Source organism: Ipomoea nil, unplaced genomic scaffold (genome assembly GCF_001879475.1).
Source record: "Ipomoea nil cultivar Tokyo-kokei standard unplaced genomic scaffold, Asagao_1.1 scaffold0261, whole genome shotgun sequence".
In the NCBI taxonomy this organism is placed as follows: domain Eukaryota; kingdom Viridiplantae; phylum Streptophyta; class Magnoliopsida; order Solanales; family Convolvulaceae; genus Ipomoea; species Ipomoea nil.
This window is the reverse complement of record NW_017616689.1, coordinates 442,680-466,752: the sequence shown is the minus strand read 5'-3', so window position 1 is coordinate 466,752 and position 24,073 is coordinate 442,680. Positions and strand designations below refer to the sequence as shown.

Below are 24,073 nucleotides of genomic sequence, written 5' to 3'. Positions count from 1 at the left end.
GGCAGAACATCGGTCGGGTCCGACTGACTTTGACAGAAGAGCAATACAAAAGGTGCATGGACACCCGGTACCGACCATCCCTTCGCTGCAGCGCCCAAGCTAAGAAACTTGCACTAACCCACATGGAAAACATCTTAGGTCGGTCGGGATATATCCTACCAACACTAATTTAAAAATACACATTGAACATTGGACAATTTGCACAATGCACATGTGGTAACTAGTTTTAATAGAGTAGAGAAATGAAATTTGATTTGTAGTATATTGATTTACTATTAATGAACTACGGTTTTAAGAAAAATTATATTATAGATTACGTTTTTAATTTTAAAAAAAAGGTGGGAAAATTATAATATAGATTAATTTTAGGGCAAAAATAGATTACATTTTTTAAATTACAGGGTGAGAATTGTATTGCTAAAAGTCATAATATGGTATTGTTGAGAGTGAGATTTGAAGTCACACCTTTTCAGACTAGAATTTTAATTTGACGCCTTAAACCAACTCAACCATCTCAACTTGTTGTTTGCTGTACTTATGGAATTAGCTTTTATAATAGTTATAAAAGCATGACTCATTGGGTGTTTGATAAACACAACCTAAGAAGCCTTATGAATTTAGACCGCTCGTCTTCCCGTTGCTAAGCTTCCTCGCCGGCGAAGCGATGGCGGAGCGGAGCAGCATGGAGCTACCCTCGACGCAGTTGATCCCCGGCCTCCCAAACGATGTCGCTATGCAGTGCCTGGCTCGGGTCCCTCGGATACACCACCCCATCCTCTCTCTAGTCTGCAAATCATGGAGGTTCACTCTGCGTTGTTCACCTGCGCTCTTCGCCACTCGATCCCATCTCCGCACCACCCAGACCTTCCTCTACCTCAACCTCCGCATCAACTCCGCTTCCCACTGGTTCACTTTCCTCCAGCGCCCCAATTCCCCCAATACCAGAAACCCTGTTCTTCTCCCGCCCATCCCTTCAAGGCCCATCGGCGCCGCTTATGCAGTTTTGGGTCATAAAATCTATGTAATTGGTGGATCTATCAACGATATTCCTTCCAACCATGTATGGGTTTTCGATTGTTGGTTTAATTGTTGGGAAGTGGGGCCAAGAATGAAGATTAGCAGGGAGTTTGCCGCTGCCGGAGTGGTGGGCGGGAGGATTTACGTGATGGGTGGCTGCGTTGTTGATAACTGGGTCCGATCGATGAACTGGGCTGAGGTTTTTGACCCGGTTTCCGGGTCGTGGTCAGCTTTCCCTAGCCAGATTGAGGTCCGGGACAAATGGATGCATGCCAGCACAGTAATGGATGGTAGAGTGTATGCAATGGCGGATAGGGGCGGGGTGGTGTACGATGTGGGGGCTGGACAGTGGGGGTCTGTCCCAAAGCGGCTAGACTTGGGGTGGAGGGGGCGGGCAGCGGTGGTGGGTGGGGTGCTGTATTGTTATGATTATTTGGGCAAAATTAGGGGATATGATGTGAAAGAAGATGTGTGGAAGGAGCTCAAGGGAGTGGAGAATAGGTTGCCAAGGTTCTTGTGTGGTGCAACAATGGTGAACTTTGATGAGAGATTGTGTGTGGTGTGGGAAGGCAAAGGTAGCAGTAAGGAGATTCAGATAATGTGTGCAGAGATTAAGGTTAGGAAGGATGAAAATGGGGATTTAAGTGGGACCCTTATATGGTCCGACGCAATTCATCTTGTTCCAAATGGTGCCTCCATTGTGCATTGTATGGCTGTTGACATTTGATATTGTGATCTCTACTTCACCACTTCACCCATGGTATGGTAAATGGTAATGTTATTGCTTTCTTTCGAGCTTTGTTTTAAGTGTTTATTACTTATACCCGTAATTTCATTTCGTGTTAGCTTAGTTTAGCTGGTGAAATTCAAGCTGTGATCGATATGAGTATGTATATTATGTTTTATGTTGAATGTGGCATTACAAATACTGTCCATTTAATTTAGTTAACACTATCTGAAGATGGTGAATGTGCTTCTATATATGCTATTCATATATTCGTTGAATTGGAGAGTCCAAGACTCCAAGTGATACAAGTGTTGCTGCAGTTATTATTATTATTATTGTAGTAGTGGAATGACCACTTCCTTAGGTAGTTAGAGCACTTTACCTTATTATTATTATTATTGTAGTAGTGGGATGACCACTTCCTTAGGTAGTTAGAGCACTTTACCTTATTATTATTGTAGTAGTGGGATGACCACTTCCTTAGGTAGTTAGAGCACTTTAAGGTAGTGGGTAGTTTTTATCTTCTATAAATAGATGCCCTAGGTATTAGAAGAAGGGACATCTGGGAACTTTGTATTTTGGCTTCCTATTAAATGGAAGATTGGGGGAGAAGAAGCACTCCAAAAAAAACGCTTCATTTGGAGAGAAGAAGCACTCCAGAAAAGCATCGTTTTTATTCCTATGTTTCTAAGCCCGATCCTAGATATCCTGGCCTATAACATTTGGTATCAGAGTCAGTCGTCATGGGCAACACAACGTTGGCCGACTCTGTTACTGCGATTCGCGGGGTGGTCCATTCGCTTCGTGCAGTGCTGGCTGACCAGGCTGTATTACATGCAATGTTTCGACAATTTCTGGCCGGGAAGGAGCCAGTTGTCACCTCCAGCAGCCACGCAGCACCACCGACGAACTCCGAGACAGCTCCAGCGCCGTCAAGGCCAGGGGGGCAGTCCGCATCAGTCTCCACCGTGCGAACTCCAGCTGCTGTGTCGTTTCCAGCCAGCGTTGCTGCCAGCTCGTTGGGACGTCGCCCGGCACTGTGTACCATCACCTTGAGGACAAGGTGATTTTGATGGGCGGGGAAATGATACAAGTGTTGCTGCAGTTATTATTATTATTGTAGTAGTGGGATGACCACTTTCTTAGGTAGTTAGAGCACTTTAAGGTAGTGGGTAGTTTTTATTTTCTATAAATAGATGCCTAGGTATTAGAAGAAATGGCTTTCTATAAAACGCTTCATTTGGGGAGAAGAAGCACTCCAAAAAAACGCTTCATTTGGGGAGAAGAAGCACTCCAGAAAAGCTTCGTTTTTATTCCTATGTTTCTAAGCCTGTGACGCGATCCTAGATATCCTGGCCTATAACACCAAGATGACCGTTTTCGGGATTGTTAATTGCATACATGACTGTACTAGGAGGAGTGAGCAGAATAATGACTGAGTGGGGCTGGAGAGACACATTTCCAGAATCCAGGATATGGAAAATCCAATCATGGTGTATCAATATAAGCAAGATTTGTGAATTTCGAATTCCAACTTTAGAGGATAATGTACCATTTTGAGTGAGGTTGGGAAATATTACCCATGGTCTAACATTCTATCCAAAAAAATAGAATTAAAATTCTTGGCATACAAATGCATACTAAACTGGACACACTATTCGTTATCAGAACAAACTGAAAAATTTTTTGCCTTTATTTTTTTCAGTTGGTGGTTACAAACAATTTCTATTTTGTTTGTTTCTAGGATTTTTATACCGTTATCAAGGTACAAGTGTCTTTTCATTTTTTTTGGTAAATGGCTTCTAATGCATCTACCAATATTTGCAGAATCAATGAACTACATCTGTAAGACTACAGAAGGGTGCAGAGTGATTGGGTGTGAAGCTTGTACCTTGCACAAATGGTAAAATTATTCAAATCGTGAAAGATGTGTGTGCAAGGATATGATATTCCAATTTCCAACATGCATGCTTGATCTACGCAAGTTGATCTATTTGCTACCTGATATTTCTTCAGCAGTGCGTGCCCTCGAGGAGAATGGTATATCACTTGCCTCCCCTCCCCTCCCCTCAGAAGGCAAAAGATTCAAACTGTTCGAGGCTTTTGCTCCCTTCTTAAATGAAGCAGTATGGTCATACCTTTCGTTAGTTAATGCTAATGCAGGCAGGTAGCAAGGCATATTCTGTCAATAATTTTTGTATAACACCTAAACTCTTTTCATATCTGTTTGTATTTTGATTGTATAAGAGTGAGTTATCAGGAGATAACATTCCCCACTATCTATCTCATAAACTGTTGAAATGTATTTTTAGTCTTTGTTTCATTAATTGGAATTCATATCCTTCAAGCCATTATCAGGATCTAATGTTTGTGTCGATGGGAGATAGTGAAGAATGAAAGGAAAGAAGAAGGGAAAATTTTATCATTTGAAGTTGTGGATATATAAATCGAACAGTACCATAGATGCTATGCTCATCTGTTGGAGCATGCATTAAGACATGAAGTGTCTCTATGCCTCATCAACATCTTTTCTACAAATGAGATGATGAGATTTATGGATTATATAAACTCTGTTTTAGTAAAACATGGGAACTTTAAATAATAATTTATTTGTCTCAAAATAAGCTACTAACTTTTTATTTTTATTTTCAAAATAAGCTACTAGTATGGCACTCATAACTTTTAATGAGCAAAATGTTAGACAAATCTACAACATTTTATCAAGGACACAGACAAAATAATGCGGTCAAAGTACCTATGAGGTCCCTGTACTATAATGTTTTGTTCGATTTAGTCCTTTTACCTTAATTTTGTTCAATTTAATCCTTGTACTTTATTCAATTTAATCCCTGTACTTTAAAAAGTGAAACAATTAAGGACAATAACTTATATGGCGTTGACATTATCTCTACCACGTCATCATACTTACATGCCAACTCATATATATATTTTTTTATAAATATTTAAAATTAATTAATTTTACAGTTTTACCATCAATATATTACATTAATATGTCCAAAATAAATACATAATATTTGCTCACATCAGTTATTGTCCTTAATTGTTTCAATTTTTAAAGTATAGGGATTAATATGAACAAAATTAAATTAGAAGGACTAAATTGAACAAAACACTATAGTAAAGGGACCTCAGAGATATTTTGACCAAATAATGCAGCATATGTTTTTAGTCTTTCCAAACAACTATTCCTATTACATGTTGTCGTTGGACAGGAAAAAGAAGAACAAAAAAAAAAAAAAAAAACAGAAGCAGAGGAGCTACCACCCAAAATGCATGTATATGATGGAGCTCAATGCACTTCTCTACTTTCTTTCTTCAAGAAGTTTCCAATTTGTACAAGTGCCTGGATGTGAGCGAGACCAAGTTAGCTATGCAAATACTTATTGTTGCCTATGTATCGATTTAGAGTGTAAAAAATGCTAGAAACCACATTCACATGCTAAAAAATGCTATAAATGCAGACAATTGCAAGAAAAGATTGGATATACACAGAAATAAAAGAGAGAGAAAGAGAGACAAGGAGACGGACCTCAATGGCAATCTCCATAGGAGTGATAGTGCAAACATCAATGCAACCGCTTTTTGCAGCAATATCTGAAAAAGCTTACACCGTTATTCTCAAGACATTTTAACAGAAGTATGATTGGAACTAAAACAGAACACAATGATTTCATACTTTCTAGGCAAACCCTAGCTTTGGAATTGGCATATGCATCCCCCCTCTCGTCCAGAAGTGTAGACAAACGTTTGAGAGTCTATATGAGTAAAAAAAAAAAAGTATCCCAACAAAGCAAGCATTAGTATTTCTACTGTCTTTCTCAACATTCATAATCAAATTAGAAATTTGGAGCCATTTCCAGATGTGCAATTTTAGGGTTAAGTTGTAAACCTTGGCATAAATGTCCCCAGATTCATTATGTAATAGGGGCCGGGAATGAGTTCCAACTGCTGAAATTCTCCTAGCTAAGGCATCCACAGGTACATCTAACCAGACACTAATACCCTTGTGCATATATCTCCTGCGCGAATTCCAGAAAACATCACCAGCTAATGGCATGGCAGACAAAGAATTTGATTATATAAATACTAAAAGCAAGACTTTGTATTTGATGCTTAAATGTTTGTACCAGTTAATGGGCCGAACAACCGCACCCCCACCAGTGGAAACAACAACCTCACGCATCAAAGAAAGCTTGCGCAAGACCTCTGTCTAAAATGCAGAAGTAGAAAACATAATTATTCAGTACAAGGAATAAGAAAGATAAACTGATAAGAATTGAACCATTTGACACTGAGCAGCCTTTGTTTCATCTCTGCACATCCAATAAGGCAACCCTTATTTAAGTTTTAAGCAATATATTTTGTGGAAAACAATCACCTACTACTATAAGTGCCCTTGTGTTTATATGGTCCAAGCTTCCACTACACTTTATTGCATCAGATAGCCTTATTTTGCCACATGGCTACTGCACGCCACTGTGTACAAGGAAGTGAGAGTGGTACACAACAATTTCAATCCCTTCACCATTGTGCAGGGAAAGTTTTGATTACACTATTGTTTAGGAGATATCTAAAGAGCAAAGCATGGAATGCTTCCACATACATGAGAATTGAGAAGAATGATGAAGAAGATGCAAGGAGAAAAGATTTCTGTTACTTACCTCATTGTCTCTAAAGAAGCCCTCGCCGTGTAGCTTAAAGATTTCAGCAACACTTGTTCCACCAACAGCTTGCTCTATAAGTGTATCACTGAAGTATTCACAAGGTAAAATAATTCATATTCATTAGATAACAACATAGTAAGGATAGTTGTGGCTTGTTTAAACACAAAAGCATGTGTACCCAAGTTCGTATTTTCCTATTATCACTGATTTACATAACTCACAATAAATATCAACAATAACCTATTTTAAAAAAGACTATAGAGATTAACCAGTCAAAAAATGCATAGCCAAGTGCCTCTGCAATAATTCTGCCAACGGTTGTTTTGCCAGAGCCCATCATTCCTGACATTTAATATGCATATTAGACAGTTGAATGAAATTTAGACCTTAAGAGCTATTTATAGAAAATACTGGTAACAAAGCTCACCAACAAGATATATGCATCGCCCGCTTAGGTACGGTTCAATCTCTTCTGACTTACTCTACAACAGAAATAACTCGGTAAGATGAATGTGTAAAGCTGTTTAAAACAAGCTCAAAAATGTTTACTTTAAAATATTCAGGATTGTAATGCTGAAGCCCTTAAACTGCTATGAACATCTCTATAGCAATCAAAATGGATTACAGTATTTTTGTCTGAGACACAACATGTAAAATACTAAGAAGAAAAAGGTTACCTTCAAAACTTGAACTTCATCAAGGGATGGTAGAGAGTTTTCAGATTCCATAATAGAAGCTGCAAAGAAAAATTATAATGCATTAAAAAAAAACATCAATGAGAACATGCAAGTACGTTGTTAATTTTCCATTTGGATTTCTTTGAGGCATGCCAACACTATTTGAGTTATTTGCATTTGTACATAAATTATGTGTGTCTTCATGTACATTCAATATGTCCAGTTTTTTTTTTTTAAATAAAGCAGAGATGAGTATAATTTTAGATCCTATTTAACCCAAGAGCAGCCCACCTGACAACTCCAGTACCAATATGCTACAGCTAAAAGACTAACAAGAGTGGCCTTTACATTAGGTGAACCACAAAAAGCTAATGAGTAAGCCAGGACTATAAGCAATGCAGAGACATTTAAGCTCTCTGTATAGTGTATACTCATCACTTTCCAGAACTATGTTTAGCCTTTGTACGGGAATTAAGAGCAACTTCAGAACCAAAGTCCTGTTGCAAGACTTGCAGGTATGAGAGCCAGCTGATTTTGGAGTTGGCTGATTTGGCTTGTTTGCAGCAGCCTTAGCCTGTTTTAAAGGGTAAGGAGTAGCCACATGCACACTGCTTTTCTTGCCACTAGTTTTTTGAGGAGTTTCCATTTTTGCTTTCTTGTTCTTATCAGAAGCAGGTGCCTTCTCAGATTCAGCAAGCCATTTCTTGCCAGATTCAACCTTTTTGGGTGTCTCGTTACTCTCATCCTCATCCTCACCATCAGAGGAATCCATATCTTCATCAGACAAATCATCATCAGAAGAAGAACCCATATATTCATCACTGCTTTCATCTTCCTTAGCCTTCACATCTTTATGCGGCTCCTTAATTTTCACTTTCTTATCTGACGCAGAACTCTTTGCAAAATCAGACTTCTCTGAACCAGCTTGTTTCTCTGGCTTAACAACAGTCTCAGGTTCTTTGAAGGTGGGGGGACTATCCTCATCAGAATCAGATTCTTGATCATCATCATCATCTGCAATTGGATTTTGAGCCTTGAATCCATAAAAGTAGACATTTCCATTCTTCTAGTTGTGTGATAATTTCAAAGTCCTTGTCAAAAATTAAGTCAAATTGTTGCTGGGGAAGCTTATCTAGATAAGAGTTCCAAGAACTAATTTCTTCCCATCAACATTCACAAACAAGCAAACAGATTCAGAACCATGCAGTTTCTTCACCTCACCAAGATTAGCCTGTGAAAGGTGCAAGACCATGCCATCTCCAGGCTTTACAGAGAGAGGCTCTCCACTTTTTACCTCAACACCCCAAAACTCCATTTTCAGCGACTGAGAAAGCAAGGAAGTTCAGTTTAGAGAGAATTGGAGCTGGCTAGGGTTTTTTTGGACCTGGGGGTGCTGTGATTTAGCACTCACTTAACAACAAAGATTAAGGAAAACAATGAAAGAAGAGAAGGATCTGGCTTTGAAAAGGGTCACTTCCCGAGTATCTCTTCCCAAGTAGTATTGTTTGTTACAAGAAGGAAAACCCAAATATTACAAGGATAGTGAGATCAAAGTGACAGTGTAACAATATTCTCTATATTGGATCCCCTCTCCAAGTCTCTTTCCACTCTATTTATACTTGTGAGTAGGAGTTGTCAGCCAAGGACTGGTGCACCAGACCATGCTCTGCCTTCTCTGCACCACCATCTTTGCTAGCTGTACCACTGTCACTGTGTTGTGCTACCGCTACGTGGTCCAGCCACGTGTCCCTTTCCAGATTACTTTTTCCCCCTTCCTCTGAGTGAGCGCCTCTTTCTCTGTCCAGACCAGGCCTTCTCTTATTGAACCATCCATTGGACCCCGGTTGTGGCTGTAACCCATAACCCCAACAGGTAGCATAATAGAAAAGTCATAAAAGACTTTGGTTTATTTCATTAATACAATGAGGATAATATAACAGGGCTACTAGGGAACTCTTATAGTGAAGGCAATCCTACATTTTTCCTAATTAAATTGAAGCTAATCAGCTTTTGTGAATCTAGCAACAGAGAATCCATTAACATTGTACAAATAATCTCGGTGCTGTGATGAAGTAATTGTTTTAAGAAATACTGAGTATACAATCTGGAGACAAAATGCCATATCATAGTACAGAGAGAACTACCTTGAGAATTCTGAGAAGAACATGAAGCCGTCAGCAAACATGGTCTGTGCCAACTCTTGGCTTTTATAGGTTGAAAGTGACAGGAAATAAACATCTGACTTCTCCGATGTTTGGTCTGACACTTGGAAAAACTCAGCGAGCCATTCGACTTTGGCAGTCTATTTTCTGAACTAATCCATGGGGTGAGTTGAAAACTCCTTGCAATTTTTGCCTCCATAAATCCTACTCCTCCAATTCCTCTCAATTGATCAATAACCTTAATTCGTCACTATACTATCTCTGCAAAAACAGAAATCCCATTAAACACCACATTCATTGCACGCAAATCCCTCAGAAACTTGTCATTTTCACATTAATCTTCAAAACACAACAATAAATGAACAAAAGAATACTTGTTTTACTCATTTTAACCGTTTATCAATTAATAAGCTTGCTATAAACAAATTTAAAAAACAGGAATTTCAGCCATTTAATAAATCAGATTGTGAAATTGCTTAACTAAATAGCCTACCTAATAACTCAGACTATAATCCAATTGCAGTCGTAATCAAATTGAAGCTTAAACGAAACTGAAAAAAAAAAAAAAAAAAAAAATCAAACGAATTTCATTAGCTTACCTGCACCGTGGAAGGCGAGGGACAAGGTGAAAGCAAAGATGAGCGGGCTTTGGTCTTCCTTGTCTGCAATGGAGTCTGGAGATTGTGGAGGTAGGTAGGTGTGCTTCACGCTTCAAAATTGGTTATATTTATATGAAGCGGAAACTTTTAGTTGGTGACTTGGTGGTAGCCGGTGAGTGGGTAAGAGATAATGTAGTTGGAGCAGTCACTAATTCAAAAGTAAACGAAATATATTAATATTATTATGGAATAAGGTTCAAATTGGCCACTGAACGTAACCTGAAAATGTAATTAGGCCACTAAACAAAAAAAAAAGTGCAATTAAGTCACTGAATACTCCAAAAATGTGCAATTTCACTTGATAGCAGGTTACCTCAATTTTAGCAGGTTATCTGCTTACGTGGCAGCTGAGTTGGCATTTTTAATAAATTTTAATTTTTAATAAATTTTAATAATAACTTTTTATTAAAAAAATTTTAAAAAAAATAAAAACGACTTTATTTTATTTTTTATTTAATTTTTCCAATTTTTTATAAAATTTATTATTAAAATTAATTATTAAAAATTATTTAAAAATTATTAAAAATGCCAACTAAGCTGTCACGTAAGCAGGTAACCTACTAAAATTGATGGTAACTTGCTATCCGGTAAAATTGCATACGTTTGGAGAGTTCAGTAGCCTAATTGCACATTTTTTGAGTGTTCAATGATCTAATTGCACTTTTTTTTCGTTCAGTGGCCTAATTGCATTTTCATGTTACGTTCAGTGGCCAATTTGAACCTTATTCCTATTATTATTAACCCTAATATATTATTCTTAAAATCTGTCCACGAAGTAGTAATATATTAACCCTAGTAAACGAAGTATTTTTCAGCATTTTTATTCTTCCAAAAGTTGAACTCCAACTCTAAATTTTTCAGCATTATTATTACTACTAGTACAAGTAATTGTCCCCATGCACACATAATATTTATAGACTAAGTAAAGTTAATTAAATATTAACATTTATTTATTCAATGTTAATAAATTGTTTATTAACATTCACCGCATGACAAATAAAAATTTTTTTATTTGTTTATTCTTTTTTTTTTTTGAAATAATAATTATGTTGAATTATTAAGGCTATGTTTGGTAAACCTAGCTGAAGAGCTGTTAAGCTAGCTGTTATGCTTGAAAGTGTTTGGTAAAATTAGCTTTTTGATAAGCTGATAAATGTAAAAAGACAAAAAATGACATCTTTCATAAAATTTAAATTAGTTTGTTTACATATTAAAATTTAATATTTTATCTTTAAAAAGTTTTTCCGCACCATATTTTGATCTGCCTCTTCTTCGATCCGGAATTCCCAGCAAATCCTTGACTCTCCTAAACTTGGAATGGATGGCGGAGCGTAGGTGGTTTGATCTGCCTCTTCTTCGATCCGGAATTCCCAGCAAATCCTTGACTCTCCTAAACTTGGAATGGATGGCGGAGCGTAGGTGGCAAGCAGTTTTAACATTTTAAAATAAAACTATTAGCATAATTATGATTTAGCATCCCATAATGAATTAGTAATATTGTTGTGAATCTAATAATAATAATAATAATAATAATAATAATAATAATAATAATAATAATAATAATTGCGGTGAAAGTTGCGAATAAAAGAGAAGATAAAAGAGTTTTAATTGGAAAAGGGTGAAGGATGTTATTTCTTTAAAAATAATAAGGACAAGATGGAAAAAAAAAAAGTTATGAAGTTATTTTGAAACGCTACGTAAGTTAGCGTTCTAAAATAAGCTCTTATTTTAAGCTTAAGAACATTATCAAACAGAGCTTATAGCTTATTAGTAGTTTAAAATAAGCTATAAACTTCTAAATAAGCTCTGCCAAACAGAGCCTAAGTTTGTGTCACCCGTTTTTTTTTTTTTTTTTTTTTTTTCTCTAAATTCTTATAATATTATCTCATGAAATTATATTAAAAGAGAGTCACTAATTCAAAAGTAAATGAAATATATTAATATTATTATTAACCCTAATATATTAATATTATTATTAACCCTAATAATATTACTATTATTAGTAGTATTAATATTATTAATATTTTTAATAGTCCACTAATTCACTACTTATATAATATTAATATTAATATTAATCTTATATAATATTAATATTAATATTAATATATTACTATATTAATTTTAAGGCAATGTACTTATAAACATTCTATGCTAATACTAAAATATAACATTAATTAATTAATATTAATATTATTAAGGGAAAGGTATTGAAATTTACCAAAATAGCCTCACATCCCCCTAATTGATACATTGCCTTGCATCTTCAGCTAGGCAATCCATTTCCAGAATGTTCACTCGTTCACTGTCTTCGCTGCGCTTTCGATTTTACACTCTTGAATATCTACTCAATTTACCTTGCAAAGTCCAACATATACTTTAGCTGGTAGATGATCCTATGGCGATTTCTTCTTCTCAGCTATTTTTTGTTCGTAAGACCTACTTTGTCTAAACCTACTTACTATTTATTGATCAAACTAATTATTTCTTTTTTCTTATTTTTCTATTAGCATTTTCTTATAATTTTTAAAGGAAAAATGACACTTTTTTCTCCCTGAGTTATATACTTATAGCACTTTTCCCCCCTCAATTATTTAGGTAAGCACATTAGCCCCCTCAATTATTTAAAAAGTGGTGCTTTTTCCCCCTTGATATATTAAATTGACATTTCTACCCTTAAAGTAAACATTTTATTTATTTTACTTCTCCAACAAATTATTGCGTATACGTAGGGATGTCCACAGTTCGGTTTGAACTGAACCGGACACTAAAGCAATCGAATTAAAAGTTTCCGGTTATGATTCAGATCTAGAACCCAATATTTAGATGTCAATTTATTAAAAGTATGTATCAAAAAAATTGAATCTTGAACCGTGAACCGGTGATTCCGGATCCGGTTCGCGATTTTGAACTGTCTTTATTTTAAAATAGTCTAAATTCAACAATAAATGTATTTTATTTTTTTAGTTCGGAACATGAACCGTCCGTTCCGGTTCACGATTTTAATAAACTCTAAATATTGGGTTTCGATTCTAAATTGTAATTGGAATATTTCAGTTTGGTTGCTATAGTGTTTGTTTGGTTTGAACCAAATTATGGTCATAATTTGTTGGAGAAAAAAATAAATGAAATATTTATTTTAAGGGTAAATATGTCCATTTAACATTTCAGGGGGAAAAATAGCCACTTCAATAATTCAGGGAGAAAAAATGCTATAGGTATATAACTCAGGGGGAAAAAGTGCCATTTTCCCATTTTTAAATTTGATTTTTTTTTTGTGTGTTTAATAGTTCTTTTAATGTAGTTTCTAAATATATAAATTTTACATACTAATTATGTACTTGGTATTATAAGAAATTAAATTGTAAATAACTTCAGTAAGTCTCATTAATCGAACCGACACATAAAATAGGATAGAGGGAGTATATTTTTTAAAATAGTTCAATAGTCCAATCCCAGTTACAATTGACATTATGTTAAAAATATTACTAATAAGTTAGAGAAAATCCAAAATGGTTGAATACTTTTTTATTATTATTATTATTATTATTATTATTATTATTATTATTATTATTATTTTGGGAGAACGAGAAGGGGTGGGGTGGTAGCAGTTGTATCACTATCCTTGGAATTCAATCCACTCGTATTGTCTTCTAGGAGCTTCCTTAGCCAACCAGTCAACAACTCCATTATTCTCGCGAGGTGTATAATCAACGATAACTGTCCAATCCTTCTCTAGCCACTCTTTGCTCCATTTAACTAAGGTGCCACAATGACCCAGAAGATCGGGGCTTCCATTTATCCATTCAACGGCTTGTTGTGAATCGTTTAGTAAGTGAAGCTTTCTCTTCCCCTGATCCCATGCCCACTTAAGGCCCAAGTAGACTACCCACAACTCGGCTTCTATTGCATTTTTGGTCTTTGTCATGCAGCTGAAAAACCTTAGCCATTTCCTTTTGTGATCACGCAACACACCACCGCACCCGGTCATTTGGCTTTCTGGGGAAAAGGTAGCGTTTGTATGTGTTAGTGTTTTGGTTAGATAGGTAAACCCCAACTTTGTAATTGCCTTTATTATTATTATGACAAACTAGTTAGGCCGTGTCAGAGTTAGTCTGAAGTATTGAAGCTGAAGACCTGATTGATCAGGGAATGCATCAGAAGCTTATGTGAAGACTAGAAGCTGACAAAAAGACTAATTGTCTAAGCAGCATATGCGCTGGCAGAAGGCAGTTATGCCTTGAGGTGTTTTTACAAGAATGACCTTGCTCCTCTTCTCACCTCAAAGGGGTATCTACGTAGTCTTGCTAAGAAGTAGTTGGTTGTAACAGATTACGGATACCTCCCTGAACCAGAGACTATATATTCAAAAGTGCTGATTCATTGTTGGACTAATGAATCCATCCGATACACTCTAGAATCAAGAAGAAAGCACTTGAGTATTACGTTCTCTCTCTGGTTCGTAAAAGCTCTTCTCAAGACTGGTTATTCATGGTGATCTGAGTTGATGAATTTGAGAAGAACATTCTGAGCTTAAACCAGTGGACACCAAGATCACGCAGCTGTTGGATGCAGTGAAGGATCCTGTCATGAACCGGACTGCACCAGAGACTGGTCTCCATGGAAGGGACTTTCGTGGACCTCTGAGTGCGTAGATCTCCGGCTTCACAATCCACTAAGTTCAAGGTAGATTGGGTACTTACCTTGTATTGTAACTCGGGTGAGATTGTACTTCTCCACCTTTGTACTTTGAAGTTGAGTTAGTGGATTGGACGGATCAGTGATCGTCCGCCAGATGTAGATACGCATTATATCGAACTGGGTAACCAAATCTTGTGTTGCTTGTTTACCTTTTCCGCACTTTTCTTTATCTGGTAATATCTCTGATCGACTATCTGTTTGATTATCTGTGTTATAATTGCACATCATCCGTTTGACAAGAAAAGTAGGTAAAATAGTTAATTCACCATTTCACACAAAATTACAGTATGTCATCTCATCCAGTCCTGGTTTAGGGTGTTGCAGTCTACTCTATCTTTCTTTGCTGCCAGTGGGAGTTTCTGATGTGCGAAGGTTTTCATCGTGATCTCCTTTTGCTCCTGTATCCAGTCAATCTTCATGCCTAAGGTCCAACTTTCGTCTTTGAACACCTTGCTACATCTCCACTTCCAAATCCACCAAGTTGCGGTTGTAAAGAGTATGTTCCAGTCATCCACCTTGTAACCATCCAGCTTACCTGTCACATTACAATAAAGCCAAACATCAAAATTCAATAAAAAGAGCCACCTTTTGGCCCCATAAGGTAAGAATACTTCCCATAACTCTTTTGCCTTGTTGCAGTCCCGGAGGCAGTGAAGAGCGTCTTCCTCTTGCTCGTGGCAATTTGGGCATCTTGCATCAACAGTAAATCCACGTCGCCGTCTCTCCACGTTCATCATTAGCTTCTTGTGTTTTAAAAGCCAAATGAAGATGTTGATCTTTCTCGGCACCTTCAGTCTCCATATTGCATTCCATGACATACCATTCTCACCTTTGTCCGTTTTTAATGCAAGGTTGTAAGCTGTGGCGACAGAGCATCGTCCATTGGGTTCGAACTTCCAGTACAGTTCATTGTTGTTCTCATTGCGACACTCTCTATCCATCAGTATTGGGTGAGCTTCGCATATTCCTCGCCAAAGGTTTGAGCTATCGTTCCTCTTCACGAACTCATAAGACTCCGGTCTGCCGTGCATGTATTTATCCATAATTACCTTGGCCCAAAGGTTATCCTTTTCCGTGTGCAGCCTCCACCCTAGTTTCGTTAGGAATGCTAGGTTCATTTCTTTTAGCTGATGCAGACCAAGACCCCCTTACTCTTTTGGCATCATAATAGTATCCCAGTTCACCAGGTGAATGCTGCCCCTCCAAACAAATTTTCTTATCATCCGTTCGATAGTGTCACATACTAGTAAGTACATTGATTGCATCATATAGTACGACATTACATTTAGGACACTTTGTGCAAGAGTTGTTCGACCCGCCAAAGTCAGGTTTTGACCTTTCCAACCGTCCAATCTCAAGTCAATTTTGTCACTAAGTGGCGAGAAAATACTTTGCGTTACTCGCCCATGTATCGAAGGTACACCAAGGTACCGTCCAAGATCCTCAATGCATACAAAGCACGCCTCTCTTGTGATACTTTGGGCCAGAATATGTTCCACATTCTTACCAAAGTAAACTTAAGATTTTTGTATGCTAACTTTTTGCCCCGACATTTCTTCGAATCTTTGCAGACATTACTTGACCACCTTCATTTGTTCTACCAATGCCTCTGCAATCAAAACCATATTAAAAATAGATGAGTTAGTTCAGGGCCGTACCTTTATAGCTTAACTCCTTTCCATCTCTTGCTTTGGACTTCCTCTTTTGTCATGCGACTTAATCTTTCCATGCACAAAATGAACAAATACGAGGAGATCGGATCTCATTGTCTAAGGCCTCGTGTGGGAGTAATCCATTCCAGTTGTAAGCCTTTCCAGAGAATGGCCAACTTTGGTGTTCTAACGCATTCCATTATGATATTTATCCAATGTTACCTGATGCCGAGTTCATGCAACATATCTTGCATAAAATTCCATGAGAGTTTATCGTACGCCTTCTAAAAGTCAATCTTCAGGGCTATCGCTTTGAGTCCTCCTCTTTTAGTCCTCATAGTGTGTAATAACTCCTGGTATACTACAATGTTGTCTGTAATCTGGCATTGAGGGACAAAACTACTTTGCTCTTCCCCCACCACTTTGCTCATAATACTCTTTAATCTGTTTGTAATGACCTTCGTAATGAGCTTATACTTGACATTGCACAAGCTGATCGGTCGGAACTGGGTAATCAGCTCCGAGTGCTTTACTTTAGGAATTAAGGCTATTAGAGTATCATTCCAGTTGCGATGCATCCTCGTTGTTTGGAAAAGCTCCGTAACCTTGTCTGATAGGTCTTTCCCAATTTCATTCCATGTTTTTTGGTAGAATGCCGCATGAAAACCGTCTGGACCTGGTGCCTTATATGGGGTCATTTCAAACAAGGCTTCCTTTATTTCCTCTGGTGACATTCCTAAATAAAATAAGAAATATCATTATTATTAAGTCTCAGCGGGCTAGGACAAACATACCTTCCAACTCTGTGGTCTGGTTCATTCGTGAAGAAGATCCGAAAGTGATCTTGCACCATCTCCGTTATTTGTTCCTCTTCCGAAATCCATTCCCATTCACTATTTTTTAGGCTCAAGACTAGAGTTCTTGCTTTTTTTTTTTTACTTTCATTATTGCGTGGTAGTACTTTGTGTTTCTGTTACCGGAAGCAATCCACCTCTCCTCCCTATATAAGATATCATCCAACTCTTTTCTCGGTTTTGCTTCTAACTTAATCAGTCCACCTCTCTTCCCATGATTTTTTGCTCATTGAATACCATTAATCCTTGCTATAACATGCTTTCTTTTCTCCAGATTGCCGATGTTATCCTTGCTCTAAACCATGAGTTCATTCACCATTGTTTTAAGTTTGGCATCAAAGTTAGTATCATTCATACACCTCTAAGTGTTGCTAGCGAAATCAAGGAAATCCTCACTCGTCCCTCACACTACTTGAAACTGAAACCTTCCTGGCTTGTTCTTGCTATTCCGACTATCCAGTGTTAACATAATAGGGTTATGGTTCAATGTTAAGCTCGGGAGGTGAGATACGCTCGCTCCTAGGAAAATATCCAACCATGATTCCGTATAGAGACATCTATCAAGCCGAGCAGCTATTATTGTATTCACACTCGTGCCTCGCCTCCTGGTAAAAAGAGAGCCACTGAAACCTAAGTCTATAAGGCTTTCGTGGCTGATACAATCTGTGAAGTCCTTACTTCTTCGGATATTAAAATTTTCAGGGCAATTAACCTCCTCACTATTTGTAATGGAGTTAAAATCCCTGAGAGGTACCCAAGCTTCTTCCATGTTACTTTGTTCTCTCCCGAGCTCCAACCATAGCTTTCGTTGTAGAGTGTGGGAGAGATTTCCATAAACAATTGCAATGTTCCAAATCATTTTACTGTTGTTCCCAATTTTCATGATAACAAATTGGGGATTGGTGTGCTTGATGCTTACATTGAAAGAATTGTTCCAAATGATCCAAATTCCCCCACTCAAACCCACCACTTCCACGCTCGGCCATTGTTCAAAACCAAGCTTCACACAGGTCTCATCTGCCCCAATACCTAAAGACTTAGGCTTAAGAACACAAAAACAGTTAGGCTTGTGTTGCCTAATGATTGTCATGGCAGCCCTAAGAAATCTCTTAGAGGCTGCTCCTTAGCAATTCCATGTTATGATCTTCATGGGAAACACAACAAGGGGAAACACCATAAGAAACAACAAAGAAGCATGAAGAAAAGCCTAGGCAACAACCCCTTCTGGGTGCCACTTCGGCCAACATCTTCTGCACATTCATGCCGCGGTTCTTCCTCCATCCAATCTTCATTAGAATTAGGGGGATCACCATGGTGCTCAAGTGAACCCCCTTCCAGAATGCGTTGCATGGGAATGGTTTCATTGATATTAGGGCAGATAATACTAACCGAGACTTTGTCGCTTAGGTTACCTCTGGCCACTGTATGTGTTTCTCCTGCAGCAGCCTGATTACTTTTGTGACACCCCGCAAATCCAAACTCTAATCAAGGATTAATTAGAGAATTAATCCTAGTTTCCTTGTTAATTTATTCCTAAAAATCCTGAAATTCAATAGTCGAGGGACTAGAATTTGTCTAGTCACTTAAAGTCAAAGGGTTGTACCTTGTGCTTCTTGGGTTGTGCCCTTGTTCCCTTATTCTTCCAACTTTAGTAAGGGTAGAGATGCCTTTCTACCTAAAGTTTGTGGTTCAAGCTAACCTAGCAACATCCCTTCATTTCATTCACCTACAATCTAAACACAAAATCTCTAACTTCTCTCTAAAAAGATGTAGCTTCTTCTCCAAGCTAGAATTTGGGCATCCTAAATCTGGCAAGTTGTCTTCCAAGATTCCTACTTTCCTTATCTTAAGCATAGGGGAGGTTGGTGTGGAAGAAGAGCTTTAGTATAGGCTTTCTATGGGTGAGAAAGAGAAGTTTTAGGCTAAAAAGGTAACCCATGCTTTACAAAACCTATTTTCTTACTTATATGACGATTTCTTGGCTTCTACTTGTGATTCTTGTGTTGAAATGTGAGATTTGATGCATTGTCTTGTGGTAATGCATGTTTAGAGCTTGTTCTTAGGGTTCTTGAATGTCATTGCTTGGCTATTTCTTGGGTTCAAGTCATATTATTGTTTTGTGTGAGATTTTGGGTGTTTTGGACTTGAATTTGGACTTGATGTTGAAAATCTCCGAAGGGATTATAGTGTATAGGGTGTGGTACTCGCAGGCGGAACGGTGGGCAGAGCCCTACCCGCCGCCCCACCCGCGAGGAACGAAAAGCTCGTGGGTATGTACCCGCGGGCGGAGGTCCACCCGTGGCCCCACCCGCAGGGAACACTTGTGATGTTGAGCGGGGATTTGTTCCCCGTGATTCTTTTGACTCGGTATTGATGTTTTGACCTCCCGATGTTGTTTTATTGGGCCATTTGTTAGTCTTCTTGACGTTTCGTATGTCTAGAATGGTATATTAGGAATCCATGTAGGATTTGGTGTCTTGAATCGTGCTAAGGGTCCAACTTTGTGATTCGTTGGGCTAATTGTGAGTCTTGAATGTTCTATAGAACTACTTTTGGTTTACCCGGTTGATAAGCATGCTAGTTTGATGTTGAAATGCTAGTATGTGCAGTTTGTTCTTTCTTATTGGGATTGGCAACTTGTGTTGACCATCGTTTGGTGTCGGATTGTGATCCTTCGTTGTTGAGTATGGTTTCATATCTTTGTTGTGATCCATTGATTGATTTCTATGATATAAACGTATGTAATCGTTGTACCCTTTGATTGATACTTGATTAAGGTTATTGTGGAACCTTAGTCTTCTTGGTAATGATGATGACTTGTGTGATATGATTGTGATTGGTGGTTTGTTACTTGAGCTTTGCTCATGAGTTTGGTGGTTTTGTGATCATGAAATTAATGGTACCCTCGTGTACTGAGAGTTCGGCGGAAATGTTGGCGGATGTTGTGGGGGGGGGGGGGGGGCGAAGGTCCCCGGAGGCAAAAGGTTGGACTCAGAAGTACAGGGGTTACTCGGAGGTAATGGTTGGAACTGAAATAAGGCCGGGGGTAGCCATAAGGTTGGAACTTGGAATTATGATACTTGTGACATGTAGTTGCCAATGTGTCAATGTGTATTCTTTGCTAATGGGCATGTCTTGATGTATTCTACTCTGTGATGATTAGAATGCATCTTGAGTTGTATTGTCTTTCATGTTTGATGTCTTGTAGTTGTTGGCAGAATGGTAATCCCCTTTTCTTTGAGAGTGTTTGATGAGTCTTTGAAGTTGACTTCTCTCTATGGCTTTTGAAATGATATATACTATATTTCGTTTCAAAATGTTTTTAACTTATACTATCTATATATGCTATTTAACGCGTATTGATGGGTTACCAGCAATGTTCGCTGACCGGGTGTTATCCCCATGTTATGTTTTTCTTTTTCTTCAGCTTTTGAGTAGATGTCCGAGAGCGCTAGACTTGGAGCGTTAGTTAGCTTAGTAACCCTGTCTAGACGTTGTGTTTGATGGCTTGTGAGCCTTTTGAGCGGCCTGTGTGCCTTGACTCTTTATGACTGGTTTTTACTGTTTTGTTTTCCCGCCTGTGCATCTTTAGTATTGTAAGATGTGGCATAATACTCCCGATTAGATTTGCTTCCGCTTTATGTTTAATGGATGTTTAGATTGCTGATCTCTTGCATTTAAGTTTTAAAAATATGGTAAAATCGGGGGTGTTACAGTTGGTATCAGAGCCTAAGTTTGAGCCTAGGATGTTAGAATCTGGACTTTAAGAAGTTAAGTGTGGTTTGAGACCATAAGATGACCTTTAAGTATCTAAGTGTCTAGGACTTAGGACTTTTAGGACGCGTGGTGAGCTGTGTGTTGTTACCGTTTGTTATGTTTGCTTTGTTGTTTCTATTTAGTTTTAGTGTTCTTGTAATTAGCGCCAGGTAAGGGTGCGTTGTTTGTTTGTGCCTACCGTAACCGTGTTGTTGTTGTAGAAGTTTCACCATGGCTCCACCTCGTCATCGCGCCCGTACGCCCGAGACACCGACCAACGAGTAGCTGGCTCAAAATTTACAACATCTCACGCAAACGATGCAGACCTTGAGTGAAGCCCTTCTGCACAACAATCATCCTGCACCTCCGCCGCAGCCTGCCGGGAATCGGGATGTGAGCCGCTTAGTCTCGGGGCATAGGACCCAGTTTTCGCCGAAGAGGAAGATCTCGTGTTGCTCGAGGAGTGGATCCGGACCCTCAATAAGATCTTTGCCGTTGTGGGTTGCCCTGAGGATCGTCGAGTAGAGCTGGCTTCTTTCTACTTCAGTCACGAGGCTGATCTCTGGTGGGTACACGAGGGTCCCGCGTGTCAAGAAGAGCCCGACTTCGACTGGACACCCTTGAAGGACAAGATGAGAGAGAGGTTTTATCCATCGCACGTCCGAGCCGCTATGTACGAGGGGTTCTTACATCTTTAGCAGGGCTCGTAATCTGTGATGGAATACAACAAGCGCTTCTTGGAGCTTTCCCGTTTTGCAAGGATGCTAGTCCCCACCGAGCTTGCAAAGGTGGAGAATTTCGTGGCGGGGCTCAATTATGAAGCCCGGAAGGCGTTGACTGTGAGCAAGCCGAGAACCCTGAAAGAGGCTTATCTGAGCGCGGCCGATCTGTATCGTGTGCATCAGCTGCAGCGAGGGTCGTTTGAGTTCCCCCCCAGAGGAGGAATGAAGGAAGTGGGTCCAATAGTTTCAAGAAGCCGAGGCAAGACTCCCGAGCCAGACCCGCTCCATCTCCGCATCAAGGATCAACTCGGGTCGAGGGTGGAGCTCAAGAGAGGACTTTGGCATGCTGGAGATGTAGGAAGGACCATGTAGGGAAGGACTGCCCAGGGAACGCGCTTCGATGTTTCAAGTGCGGGGAAAGAGGTCACAAGGCTTTCGTGTGCCCCCTTCAAGTTAATCAGAGAGCCTTGCCATCCGGGGTGAGACCTAGTGGGCCTTTGGGAGGGAGTTCAGGCCGAGGTGTAGCTGGAGCGATGCCTTCGGGCTGAGTGTTCGTGATGGGCCGATCACAGGCTGAGTCTGATGGTTTGGTGGAGGAAGAGACGGCAGGTAACCTTTCTTAAGCCTACCTTTACCTTGAGAGTGTGCCTTTCTTGTGTTTTCCTTATCCTTCGCTATGTTTCCCTTGTGATTTGATTGATAATTCTGATCACAGGCTGAGTCTGATGGTTTGGTGGAGGAAGAGACGGCAGGTAACCTTTCTTAAGCCTACCTTTACCTTGGGAGTGTGCCTTTCTTGTGTTTTCCTTATCCTTTGCTATGTGATCCTCTTATGCCTTTCAAGTGAGTTTCCCTTGTGATTTGATTGATAATTCTGAGTGGTTTAATGTTAGTTGTAATCCCGAAGCCTTACGAGTATACTTTTAATTCAAACCTCATTCCTTTGAGTCATCCAAGATTAATTTGTTAACTTAAAATTTGGAATAGTCAACCTTTAGAAAATCTCTACAAGTGAAGCCTAAAAAGCTAAAAGGTTTTAATTCGTAGCCACTAAAATTCAAACCCAGATGTCCAAGTTTTCAACCTAACCTTTAAACCATCTAAGCCAATTGTATTTCTTGAACTTTATCCCACTTAAATTCCTTTTAACCTATAATTTCCATCTTAACAAAAAATCCCCAAATTAAAATCTCATTTTCCCAAAATTTTCCCCAAAATTCCCAAACCCTTCCACTTCTTTTTTCCCTCCACCCGCAAGTCACCCGAAAAACCCCCCTGCCTCTCACCGTCGCCGGTCAGCCGTCCCGCTATCGCCGAACGTCCACCGCTGTCGCCCAGTCGGAATCGAAGCCGAGAGAGAGAAAGAAGAAAAGAATGAAGAAGAAGAAGAAGAAGAAGAAAGGAAAAAAAAAAAGAGAATTTTGGGTCTACCTTGGATCTTTAGACATCTCAGAATCATGCCTAGGAGGTCTAATTTGATGAGAAGAGTGGAATGGGTGGATGCCCACTACCTAGTTTTGGAAGGTAAAGCTTTTGATCCCGACTCTTTTTCGAGTTCGTTGTTGGAAATGTTGAACTACCAAGGGTTGTTGGATGGGTTTCTCGCCATTAGGACCGAGACTTACGCAAGCTTGGTGAAAGAGTTCTACCATCACATGAGTGTGACTATAGATAGTGGAAGGTTGGAGGTAACCTCTAAGGTGAGAGGTGTGAAGATTGTTTTGTCTGAGAAAAGGTTGGCTCAGCTTTTGAGTTTAACAACTACGGGAGTCTCGCAGTACAATGGTGACTCTTGGATTGAGACGGATAACATGAGTTATCGGAATTATCTGAGTTACCTTTTGAGAAGAGCTAGTGGTTTTACTCAAGCCACGAGGCCAGAGAAAAAGTGGTTATCTGCGGAGCAAATGATTTTGGTCATGCTTGTTTCTGACTGTTTGTTTCCCAATAATAATAAGAGTCATTTGTTGGGAAAGTTGGAGTGCATGTTTGCTTTTTGTCTGAAGAACAAGGTGAAGTTCAATCTGTCTGCGTTGATGTTGCAGCATATGGTCTACTGTTGAGACCATAACCACAAGAGTTTGCCTTAGGGCATGGTTTTAAGCTGGATCTTTGCTAAGAAAGGAGTGAGTGTTGATGGTTGTGTGCCCAAGCCGGTGGGTAAGATGGTTTTGGATGCCACAAATCTCCGTAGTTGCAACCTGTATCAGTTGGATGATGGTGACTACATCACTCTTGAGGAGGTCGCCAGAAAAGACCCTGCCGAGAGGAGTTCGTTGGCTGCAGAGCTTGAGATTCCTGTTGGAAACCTGAACCTCGCGGTTCAAAGCTTGGGAGGAGATGTTGGGAATGAAAGTGAAGAAGAACGGGAAGAGGAAGAAGGTGGAGCAAGAACCGAAGAGGCCGAGGAGAGCGACTCCGAAAGTGAAGAAAACCTAAGGAGAAAGGAGGCGAGAACCAAAAG

At 39.1% G+C, this 24,073-nt stretch overlaps 2 protein-coding genes and 1 pseudogene across 10 annotated transcripts; 1 reads left to right on the top strand and 2 right to left on the bottom strand.

The window, feature by feature from the left end:
* Positions 1 to 543: 543 nt before the first annotated feature.
* On the top strand, positions 544 to 13,638 carry LOC109147241 (F-box/kelch-repeat protein SKIP6-like). Of its 8 annotated transcripts, none has more exons than XR_002048612.1 (3): positions 544 to 1,777; positions 3,572 to 3,647; positions 3,764 to 4,095. XR_002048612.1 is itself a non-coding variant. In XM_019294916.1 (2 exons), exon 1 carries the CDS (start codon positions 665 to 667, stop codon positions 1,742 to 1,744), a length of 1,080 nt encoding a protein of 359 aa, XP_019150461.1. In that variant the 5' UTR covers positions 544 to 664; the 3' UTR covers positions 1,745 to 1,777; positions 13,627 to 13,638. The 8 variants fall into 8 exon arrangements, 4 of the variants coding, with proteins under 4 accessions (XP_019150461.1, XP_019150440.1, XP_019150449.1 ...); XR_002048607.1 differs by having other exon boundaries at positions 546 to 1,782; XR_002048601.1 differs by having other exon boundaries at positions 546 to 1,782; positions 3,761 to 4,095.
* Positions 4,970 to 10,053, bottom strand: LOC109147271 (shikimate kinase, chloroplastic-like). 2 transcript variants are annotated; one of them, XM_019294931.1, is made up of 11 exons: positions 9,868 to 10,052; positions 9,251 to 9,529; positions 7,107 to 7,165; positions 6,857 to 6,911; positions 6,699 to 6,771; positions 6,427 to 6,514; positions 5,893 to 5,975; positions 5,655 to 5,784; positions 5,442 to 5,520; positions 5,295 to 5,359; positions 4,970 to 5,108 (listed from the first exon to the last, which is right to left on the bottom strand). In XM_019294931.1, the coding sequence occupies exons 2-11, from the start codon at positions 9,465 to 9,467 to the stop codon at positions 5,055 to 5,057; spliced, it is 903 nt and encodes a 300-aa protein (XP_019150476.1). In that variant the 5' UTR covers positions 9,468 to 9,529; positions 9,868 to 10,052; the 3' UTR covers positions 4,970 to 5,054. The 2 variants fall into 2 exon arrangements, with proteins under 2 accessions (XP_019150476.1, XP_019150471.1); XM_019294926.1 differs by having other exon boundaries at positions 4,970 to 5,359; positions 9,868 to 10,053.
* LOC109147285 lies at positions 7,541 to 8,510 on the bottom strand (annotated as a pseudogene).
* Positions 13,639 to 24,073: the final 10,435 nt, after the last annotated feature.